Source organism: Carya illinoinensis, chromosome 15 (assembly GCF_018687715.1).
Source record: "Carya illinoinensis cultivar Pawnee chromosome 15, C.illinoinensisPawnee_v1, whole genome shotgun sequence".
Classification (NCBI taxonomy): domain Eukaryota; kingdom Viridiplantae; phylum Streptophyta; class Magnoliopsida; order Fagales; family Juglandaceae; genus Carya; species Carya illinoinensis.
The window spans coordinates 4,656,721-4,667,776 of record NC_056766.1 but is presented as its reverse complement, the minus strand read 5'-3'; the positions used below and the strand labels follow the sequence as shown (position 1 = coordinate 4,667,776).

Here is an 11,056-nt window from a genome sequence, read left to right as displayed (position 1 = left end):
TTCCCTTCTCAGGAAACAAATGCACACAGAGATGCGGCAAAGAGAGAAGAAGCGTGTCAGTCCATATGTTGGGAACGATTCCCTTGGCACCAGATGGAAATTTGATCCTGGTGGTCTCCGATTTCCACACTCGCATTTTTTCTTCTCTAACCCCTGTCTTAGTCTCTGCCACTTTGAATCCAAAATACAAACAATGTTTCTTCAAATTTTGGTCATCACGTTTGTCTCCTTCCGGCATTCTCTCCAATCAGAAACAACCCCCTAGCCATACGGGTTATCGGTTCCAGGAGGACCTGTAAGCAGCAATACGCCGTGCTCGACGACCTTGCCAAGGTTTTTATAACTAGTAGTAACAACAGTGTCTACTGAGAAATCCCCTCCCAATCAGTGATTCCAAAACTCAACAAGCTCCAGGACATCATCGCGCAGCTCGGGAACGAGATAGGAACCAAGTTCTGGGAAATGGAGTGTGTTGAGCTCATTGATTTTGTGCTTGGGGTGGTATGTAAAGAGGCTACGAACGAGAACTGTTGGCATGGATTTCAGGTGAAGACTGGGATGATGGTGGCTTAGAAGATCTTAGATCTTTATAGGGACCGCGTTGGAAAGATTAATGGGGATGCGCCAGAGAGATTAAGGGTGAGAAATTTCAAATTGCGACCTATTTTTCTTGCTACATCTACTGCAGCTGCTATTTGTCTTGCTGAAGAGGATGGTTGTGGAAAGCAAGATGATTGAGCTGAAATATTGCATATTTTAGCTATCTAAAACCAATGTATTTTAAATTCATCATGACATTATTATTGGTTTTAAATGGAAAAATGATTAATAAGGATAAATCAAAGTTGTGATTTTAATTGATTAAAAGCATGAATTTCTGCTTGAATTCTACCAACTATTGATTACTGTGCATTCTAGTTCATAATTTTTCTTACTTTCCATTATCATTTGCGTTTGTACTATTGTTTTTCTTGTTCTTCATGTTCATAAAGTTTCTTGAGCTATCTTTCCATCTTTTGGGTTCAATCCATGAACCTCAAAAGATATAAGCACTTCTTGCCATCCGTGAATGGAAGTTGCTCAAGCTAATCTTTCATTTATGTTATTTTGTTGTTGAGTGTTTTCTTTTTCTTTTTTTAATCTCCATCTCCATTTTTCATGCATACCATGGTTCATTATGTTCATGCCTTGTTCATACTTTGTCTTGAGCTTTCCCACCATTCAAACAATCTCAACTCCATCTAACCTCATACACGGCTACACCAATCACCCCACATCATGCTCACTTAAACCATGACCCACCATTGCCCTCCAACAACCCACCTAAATTATACATTAATTGGAAGGCTGCTTGTTTGGCTTAACTTACATCGGTTGGTGCAGCTAAATTAAGGTGAGGAACATGTGATGGATTGGAAGAAGTCATCAAAGGCAACTGCTGTCCACCGAAATGAAGGAAGATAGAGAGACACATGCAAGCTTGGTCAATGTCTACGGCAATGAGAAGAAAATATAGAGAAACATGTGCTAAAATTAAAGTGCATAATGTGCTGGAACTGAAAAAGGAATTGTAAAAAGGAAAGAAAGCAAAGCCGGTGCATGATGGAATTTCCAGAATTAATTGAGAGAAATCGGTGGGTGTTTGTTTTTTGCTGAAATATGAAGTCGGTGAGAGAGAATTAAGAGAAGTGAGATGTGTTGTGCTGTAATTGTTTGAGGGGTAGACGTGAAGGAATTTAATTGGCTGAGGTTAAGTTTGATTGAGAGTAAACAAAGGTGTCCAGCTGCTTTTAAAGAGAGGGAGTCGGTGGGAAATAGAGAGAGACGTGTGAATGAATTGAGTTGTGCTGAAATTGAAAAAAACATATTGAAGAGGGAGAGAAGGCTGAAATACCACTCATGTTCGGCAGTTTTTTTGGCTGAAATCTTTAGTTTTTGTTCAACAGTTTTTTTGTTGCAATGCTTTGTTGTTTTAGAGTTTTTATTAAGTATATTAAGAATTGTTCTAGAATTTTATTTCATTAAGTGTAATACCTTAATTTCTATCAAGTGTGCTAGTTTGTTTCATGCAACAAAAAGAATTGTTTTAGAAGTTCTCATTAATTGTGTTACCTTAATTTATTGCAAGAAAGGTTTGGTTTTAAGCTTTTGTTTTTGTTTTTGATTTTTCTGAACATCATACGTGGGGAGTAGAGGAATTGTTCTAGAGTTTTCATTAAAGGTTTGGAGATTAATTTTCAAGAGTGATACATGAGAAGTTGTTCCTTTTTGCTTTAGATTTCAATTGAATGGTGAAGGGGAGTTTTCGTCTAGACTTTTGTTCTCTATTTTATTTAACTTCAGTTTAAAGTTTATAGAATACTTTTGAGATTTTGTTTTGGCTTAGAAGTTTTGGTAATTTATTTGTTGTTTACTTACTTCATGTTATTTATTTTTCTCACTTCTTTAAGCCTTCATTTAATAGTGATTACAATTGTTATATGTTATTTTGAGAATTTGTGATTTAAATACAAAGATGAATTCTAGAATCTTGGTTTTGGGTATTTTAAATTTTCAGTTCATGTTTTGTCAATTACTTTCTAATTTAGTTTAATGCTTAATTTAGTTTTATTAATTTCTGAGTTTAATCTATTAGTCCTTTACATTCCAATCCGACAATCAAAATCTAAAGACATGAATCTAGGCCATGGCTAGTACCCTTTTTCATCCATTGCATATACCATCATTTTATTTTCTCTTTGTGAAATTTTTCACATTTTTCAACGAGTTTAATTTTAAGTAACTTTCCCTGAGGAGACGATCTGGGAATTTATTCCTAATTATTACACGACATCCTCCTGCACTTGGGATAGCATTAGTGCTACTCATTTTTGAGTGAGTCACAAGACACAACACGACCTTCTTATGTTCACGTGTCCACAGAACTTCTCAGGTTACATATAAAGGCTGCAATAAGCTCTAGAAATTCTAGTGGATCTGCTTTCAATGATAGGGGGAAGTGCGTGGGTGTTGCTTCTCATTGTCTTAAACTTGAAGATGAGGAAAACCATGATCTATGCATGGCAATGGGAATGGCACCAGATCAGAAGGTTGTACAATTCAGAAGAATCAAACCCACAGCTCCTGGATCTCAGGTTTTGAAGCTTTCTGATGTTATCTTCAGTTTCGATGGGGTTAATATTGCTATTGTTAATTTTGCCTCAATCAAAAGTAAGCATAGTTTTATGAGCTTTGCACCTAACGTGTTCGATAAAATACTTAGGAGAGGTTTTAATTCTTGGATGGTAATCTGTATGGAATCTTTTAACTTTGGGATGGGTTATTGCGAGCCTGAATCCACTTTCGTTTTCACTGCTTCACCCTCGACTATTCTATCATAGCTCCAAGTTTTCAAGATTTATACCCCCATTTTTGCTCATGGTTCACTAATTCATTTTCTGTTGGGTCCCTTGGGTTCTGAATTGGAGAGAATTACGGGATCTGTCCGCTTGTCATACATAATCATTCTATAGTACCCCTCGATCTTGCTGATCATGTTCCAGCTTCGGATGACAAATGTCCCATTACTTGAAAACGTATGTGGAATTTTGTCTGGATTTACACATACTGATGGCTTATTCAACTTCTTAATGCTTGGAACACTTTTTAACTATGCCGTGGGCGAGAATTCAACAGGTGGTATCCCAACTTATTCAAGCAAAAATTTGGATTCTAGTGGCTTATTTTCTGGGACTAGTTGGAGAAGTTTCTTGTTATGGATACCCCAAAGCGTATCATCGGCTTGGTCTACTGAACAAAGTCAAATAGTTTCTACTGAAAATTTATATTAGAACCTTGTAACACCCCGTTCCCGTAAGATAGAGACGTTACTAACATACATGACAAAATGTGAAATACCTCATTTATTGAAAAAAACTTAATTGAAAGGATATAAATAGTCTTGAAACTTGAAACTGAATAAAGAAAAACATGAGCTAGTCTAAAACAAGACTAGTTATTAAAATGACATAAAAGAAAACTTAATCATTGTGTAAATGACACTTATTAATCTCTAAGTCTTTGTACTAAAACTACTCCTGGCCATCCAGCTCTGCATCATCATAATCACCATCTGTGGCAATCAACATAGAAGAAAACAAAAAGATAAACAACAAAAATGAGTCGAATATCTAGTAAATAGTACATCATACTGTAAAATACTATCTAGCTTAGCATAAATTTGATTTTTAAAGCCTTATCATAACTTTCATATAACATTCATAGATTAACATGAGCATAAACATTCATAATCATGGCAAACATGAAGCGCGAATGCATGAGTAACTTGTTTATCTTGAATTATACTTATTTCATGGTGAACCACGCTTGAGTCCATGGCACCACATAACTTGTCATGTAGTGAAACACGTTTGAGTCCGTGTTTCACTTAACTTGCATAACATTGAGTGAAATACGCTTGAGTCCGTGTTTCACTTATCTTGCATAACATGGAGTGAAACACGCTTGGATCCGTGTTTCACTTATCTTGCATGACATGGAGTGAAACATGCTTGGGTCTATGTTCACTTAACTTGCATCACATGGAGTGAAACACGCTTAAGTCTGTGTTTCACTTAACTTGTGGTAACCACGCTTGAGTTCGTGGTACCGTCTTAGCATAACTTGTGGTAAATAGGCTTGGGTTCGTATTACCTTAAAATGTTTATCTTTCTTAATGCATGATAATTTTCTTGGACTTCATAGACTTTTATAGTATGGCATATTCTTGTACATAGCATGGCATATCATGATATATTCTTGTACATGATATAGCATAGCAAGACATGGCCTAACATGATTTAATCATTTTATGACATTTCATGGCATACATGATCTGAGAACTACATGAACATGGCATACATGATCTGGCTATTTATTACATGGCATGCTTAACTTAAGTTCTTGCATGAACAATACATGGCATACATGGTCTAAGTACTACATGAATGAAGCATGCATGATCTGGCTATTTTAATTCATAGCATACTTATCTTAAATTATTATATGATCATATCATGGTTTCCATGTGATTTTAGTAATATTCAATCCATCAATCAACAATCCATAATAGCATAACATATATAGGCTTACTTTCATGTAAATCATCGTAATTCATAGAAGTTCGTGAAAGCGATCTAATCTTGACTTGGCTCTTAGTGCAACGTAGATAACTATCAAAACCATATCATATTATCATACCCAATTATAATATTTACATTACACATACATTTATATGATCATACTATTTACCTCTTAGCGTTGCTTCCGAAAACTCACATCGTAGCTAGTGACCTATACGAGGCACTAGACGTTACTAAACTTTCTAGAAAACGTGTCGTAGTAATCTAATTACTTAAAATATTAACATAGAGATAATTTAATAAATATTCAAATAAAAAGATTACATAAGCTAATATTATTCCAAAACTCATATCATAATACTTAATATTTTGTGCAAACAAATAACTTAATAATTTTATAAAAAAAAAAACTAGTTAAAGGTTAATTGGAATATAAACTACAATAATAAGCTGAAACAATATAATAGAATACTTTAAATGTATGCTTAAAAGCCCTTAAATATTTTTCATAAAAACAAGTCTGACTAATATATTTATTTAAGTAAAACAGTATGCTAATTTATAAAAAAAAACTACATGCTTTAAATAATAAATATTTTCTGAAAATAGAACAGTAAAACAAGCCTACTCAAATTAAACAAGCCCAGTTAAAAACTAAGTCTAATAGGTTTATTATATAAAAACTAGGCCCAACACTCTTAAAAGGAAAACTCTTGGTTAAAAGGCTTAAAGCCCAAAGGCCATAGTAATAAGAGAATCTGGTTACGTTCAGGAGGGTATAAGCTAAGGGTCAAATGGCTTACAAGTAATTATGGAAGCAATGAAGGGGCTTTTTGGGAAGTCTAGAACAAAACAATTAAAATGAAGGACAAATCATACGAGAGTGGCTCACATACATGACACTGGAAGTCTGGAACCAAACAGAAAAAAAAAGAAACAAAGGCTGTGTGATGCTTACCGAGAGGAAACTGAGCCAACGACGACTCGGGGTGGTTGGGAGTGACCGACGACACTACTGGCCTTCTCAGAAAGGTGGTGCAATACAATAGAGAGAGAGGGAGAGAGAGAGAGAAATCTGTCAAACTGAAACCAAGAAGGGAGGAAGAGAGAAGATTCCGACGTGGGCTTACCGGAAGGGAGTGGGTTCGACGGGAATGGGCCGGCACTTTCTGTGGCAGTTTCCTGCGAGTTGGTTGCCTTAGTTGGCTGTGAGAGTGGTTTTCCAGGTTTGTAGGAGCTGTTACGTTGGGCTGGTATGAGTATTTTTTTCCTCTTTATTGACTAAATTTTTGAATGATTAATCTGAGAGTCTGGTGGGATTTTATAAATGTGTGGGGAAGGGTTTTACGTGAGTTTTCAGGAGATTAGCTAGAGTTTTAAGGAGATTAGCTAGATCTGATTTGGTTCTGATCTTAGAATCTTTTCAAAAAATTTTAAACCTATCTGATAATAACAGAGAATACAAGATAAAAGGAAACCACCTAAAAACTCTAATTAATCTGGTTTATTATCTCATTTAACAAATAAATAATTATAAGCAACTGAAGATAAATAAGTAAATAATAAAATGAATAAATAAAATAATAACATAAATAAATAATTTCTAATTGAATTAATCTAAGGTCTTATTCTAAGTTCGTATGTTACACACCTACATGTAAGACTTCTAGATTCATAGAAAAAATTAGAAGCTCAGTTTGTTGGAGCTGTGGAGTATGGGAAGATGATTAAGGGTGGGGAAATGAACATCTTCATTTTTTACCCTAGAGGTGGGACAACTGTGGACAATGATACCGCACCTTGTGGACAAGTTACTTCTATGAGGGATGGTTTGTCATAGTCCAAGATCAAGATCGAGTACAAGGTCTCAGCAACTGAGTGGGGAACTGGGAAGTTTATATGTTTGTTGGGCATGGGCTAGTTTAAATTCTTTAGTACTATATCCTTCTTTGTTAGTAGTTCTTTTATTAACTCGGGTTGTAATAGATATTAGGCCTTGGGCTGTAATCACTTGCATTTAGCTCTTTTGTGTCTAACTAGGCCCAGCTCGTAGAAATCCTTATGTAATGAACATTTGCTTGCTCAGAAGATCATCTGGAAAAATATATTAAAAACTTCAGCTTCTTCTTCTATCGTCTTCCTTTTTCATCCTCAAAGTGAGATTGTGCATTCAACTCATAGGGGTGTCTTACAGTTTCCGTGGCACTCTGTTTCCGCAAGGATATGTTGGCTACAAGAAGGAAGAAGATGGTTTGAGTTTTATTTGTGTACTGCTGGGGCATAAATTTACGTGATTTTACAATTTTGTCCTTTATTATGTAATTTATTTCGGAATGTTTTTTGAATGGTGTTTCATGTGCGTTTCAAGTGGGGTTGGTTTAATTGGTTTATGTTTTAATAAGTGGGCTTGATTTATTTGGTCTGTGTTTTAAATAAAATGGGCTTGGTTTAATATTTCTCCAGAAACTCAATGTATAAATTGTTTTACATGGACTTGGTTTTCTTATACTTAAAAGATGCTTATAGTGTTTTAACTTGGGCTATTTAGTTTTTGGTCGGACTAAACTTTGTTTTACGATGAGTCTAGTTTTATTTAAATAATTATGTTAATCTCTAAATCCATGTTTTACAGAAAATATTAAAGTATTAAATTATATTATTAAGTGATATTAATCATACCAAATTTCTTGAATATTTAAGTGAAATTAAGTGAAAATGTCTAAATTAAAACTAGACATTTTAAGTGGTTATTCTTGACATGTCAAAATTTAGATATGTCTAATCAAAATTTAGATATTCTTGACATTTTAAGTGAAAATGTCTAAATTAAAATATCACTTAAATATTCTTGACATTTTCACTTAAATTAAGTGATATTATTTAATATTCTTGACATTTTACGTGATTTTAGTATTATTTTTAATGAAGGAAAATTATACTATATTAATCATTATTATTTTTACAACTAGATTTCACTTATAAATGGTAAGTGTTTAATTTTATTTTGAACGCTTTAATTATTAAATGAAACTATGCTATTTGCCTTCATAGATTCTATTATATTTATGTATTTAGTTGTAATATTTAAAATAAATGAAAATGTCAAGAATATTTAAGTGATATTTGTACTTACCAAATTTCTTGAATAATTATGTTAAATTCAAGAAAATAAATTTATTTTATGAATTTAGGTTTTCATGATTTATTTTAACAGGGTTGAATTAGTCCAAGTATTTTACGAAATTATAATATGTTAAACTTTATGATTTAATGATTTTGTCTGGAACTTGATTTGTATGAGATTATTCTCCAAAATATGTATCAATCAAGTAGAATATTAAGACACGTTATCTCAGACAGATTTGGTGATATTTGGTACTTTGTATAGGTGACAAGTTATGAAGTAAGATTTAGGAAGCAACACAATGAGGTATTATTAGAATCATCACAGTTCAACTTATATAGGTATTATTCAAGCCAGTTCATTGACAGTCATTTTTATGTACCATGCATGTCATAATATATGCCAACATATCACATAGCACAGCTCATGATCATGTCATATAGCATTATGTTCAGATTCAGAAATTTACAAGTATTTATATCAGTATGTATATCATGCATCTCATTTCGCATAAATACAAGTGCAAGATTATATCAAAACAATTTAATCAGATCAGTTAATCAGATAGTCATTCAGATGCATGGTAACAATATAGTTCAGATTAGGGTGAATGTGTTGGCCAGGGACTTAAGCATGGTCCACTATAGTACGCCAGAGTACCATTAGCGGCTCCCCTTACTGTAGTGGGACGTGGTGCCGGTGCAAAATCTCGCACACAGAGTTAAGTGTGTTGGTCAATCAGATCAGTTAAATCCATCAAATCAGTTAAATCAATCCGATCAGTTAAATTAATCAGATCAATCAATTAAATCAAAACAGTCAATTAATTCAGATAAATCAAGACAAGTCATGTACACCATAAACATCAGCATAATCAGTCATGAATTTAAATTCTCAACATGAAATGATTTACGAAAAATCCCTATGTTTATTATGTTTACGTTGTGATAAGTTTTTTACTGAATTTTCGACTTATTTTAGTTTTATTTCATATTTTCTAACCATCCAGATTAGGATGATGATTAGTACGAGTAGGTGAGACAAGTTTACAAGGAACAGACCATGAATTTAGTATTTCCAGTTCAGTCAGTTTGAGAAATTGAGTTATGTTTTAGTTTTTAAACTCTTTTAAGTAATGAACAATGTTTTTGAAAATTATGCAAGTCTTTTGTCTGGCTTTATATACGTAAGCAAGAGACACTCCTGGCCGTTATGTGTAAGGGAGTGTTACACTATATGACTGGTAACAACCTCATTCGGCCCTGCCTTGGCTAGGTCATTACTGTCCAATTAACCACTACTATCCAAATCTTGAATACACTTAGTAGTACCTATTCTCCACATGGTACCTGCCTCGAGTAATGGTCTTGGAGCAAGTATGCTTCTCCAAATAAATGAAGGTTTGCTGCCCAATCTTGCTTGAAAGAAAGACTCCTCTTGAAAGTATTTTGCCTTTAAAATTCTGCATAACTATTTTGATATCTCTGAGAAGACTACTTGGGAACTTAAAAACTCTCATACTAGAAGTAGAAAAGGCTTGCACTACTACTTTGAGGAGAATTTCTTTTCCTCCTTGAGAGAGGATCTTCACTTTATTTGTGGTTGTTTAGCCTCAGCCTGAATCTATCCTGATTACTTCTAAATGACTTAGCTCGAGACCTGCATACCAGTGCTGGCAATCCAAGGTATTTTTCATAAGGCATTGTGGATTCTAGCTATACTCAGTATGATGTCTTGTGTCTCTCTAACAGTGTTCTTGCTGAATTGGATTGATGGCTTCTCCTTGTTCAACCTTTGACCAGAAGCTTTTCCATACATACTTAGAATACTGGTCATCCTGCTCCATTCAAGAGAATTGGCTTTACAAAGAAAATAAGCTGTCATTTGCAAAAAGCAAAGGGTTAATATGAATCTTGCCTCTTGCAATAGGAACACCAATTATATGCCATTCTTATTCTGCATTCTTGAGTAGAGAGCTCAAAACTTATGCACATTTTATGAATAGGTAAGGTGATAAAAGGTCACCTTGCCTAATTCCCCAATAGTCCTGAAATAACATTTGAGGGATTTCATTAACCAGGATTGCATAGGAAATAGATTCAATGCACTTCATTACTAATTCAATCCATCTTTACTCAAACCCCAGCTTTCACATCACTACTCTGAGGAAGTTCCACTCTATTAAGTTATATGCCTTGCTCATATCAAATTTCAAAACCATATACCTAGATTTCCTTGACATCCTGCAACTCATGGTGTGGATAGCTTCAAAAGCAACTATAATATTATAAGAGATTAATCAGCCTGATACAAAGGCTGATTTAGTATGGGAGATAATATCAAGTAAGATTTTCTTCAATCTATTGGCCAGTATCTTGGAATAACATTACAAACAGATATAGGCATGAAATTAGATATTTTGGTGGGGGACTTTATCTTAGGAATGAGAGCAATATGAGTCTCACTAATATCATTCACAAGCCCATCTAAGTTAAGCATAAACAAAACTGCCACACTAACCTCTTTACCAACTATGCTCCAGTGATGTTGATAAAAAGCTAGGAGCTAAGTGCATTCATCTAGAAAATAGCTTCCTCCACCTCTTGAACAATGAAAGTTTTGAAAAGTTCATTGTTCATGTTTTCTGTCACTTTAGAATCCATAGTAGCCAAGCAGTCTTCAATTCCTTTTGGTCCCGCTGATGTGGAAAGTTCCTGAAAAAATCTTTGAAAATGATAACTGTTTACCTTAGGAGTTGATGCCACATTACCATCACTATTAGTGATTCTATGAATAGTATTGATTTTCCTTC

The 11,056-nt window shown here is 34.1% G+C and overlaps 1 protein-coding gene across 1 annotated transcript; it reads left to right on the top strand.

Moving 5' to 3' along the window:
* Nucleotides 1–462: 462 nt before the first annotated feature.
* On the top strand, nt 463–3,829 carry LOC122296157. The gene is made up of 3 exons (XM_043105605.1): nt 463–501; nt 574–730; nt 2,887–3,829. Exons 1-3 carry the CDS (start codon nt 463–465, stop codon nt 3,378–3,380), a joined length of 690 nt encoding a protein of 229 aa, XP_042961539.1. The 3' UTR covers nt 3,381–3,829.
* Nucleotides 3,830–11,056: the final 7,227 nt, after the last annotated feature.

What these genes read in the sequence shown, in the direction of transcription:
- LOC122296157 (XM_043105605.1), top strand. Translation starts at nt 463, where the DNA reads ATGGAGTGTGTTGAGCTCATTGATTTTGTGCTTGGGGTG. An exon ending in TTGATTTTGTGCTTGGGGTG is followed by an intron (nt 502 to 573) that starts GTATGTAAAGAG and finishes ATGGTGGCTTAG; the next exon opens with AAGATCTTAGATCTTTATAG. An exon ending in GGATGGTTGTGGAAAGCAAG is followed by an intron (nt 731 to 2,886) that starts ATGATTGAGCTG and finishes GTGAGTCACAAG; the next exon opens with ACACAACACGACCTTCTTAT.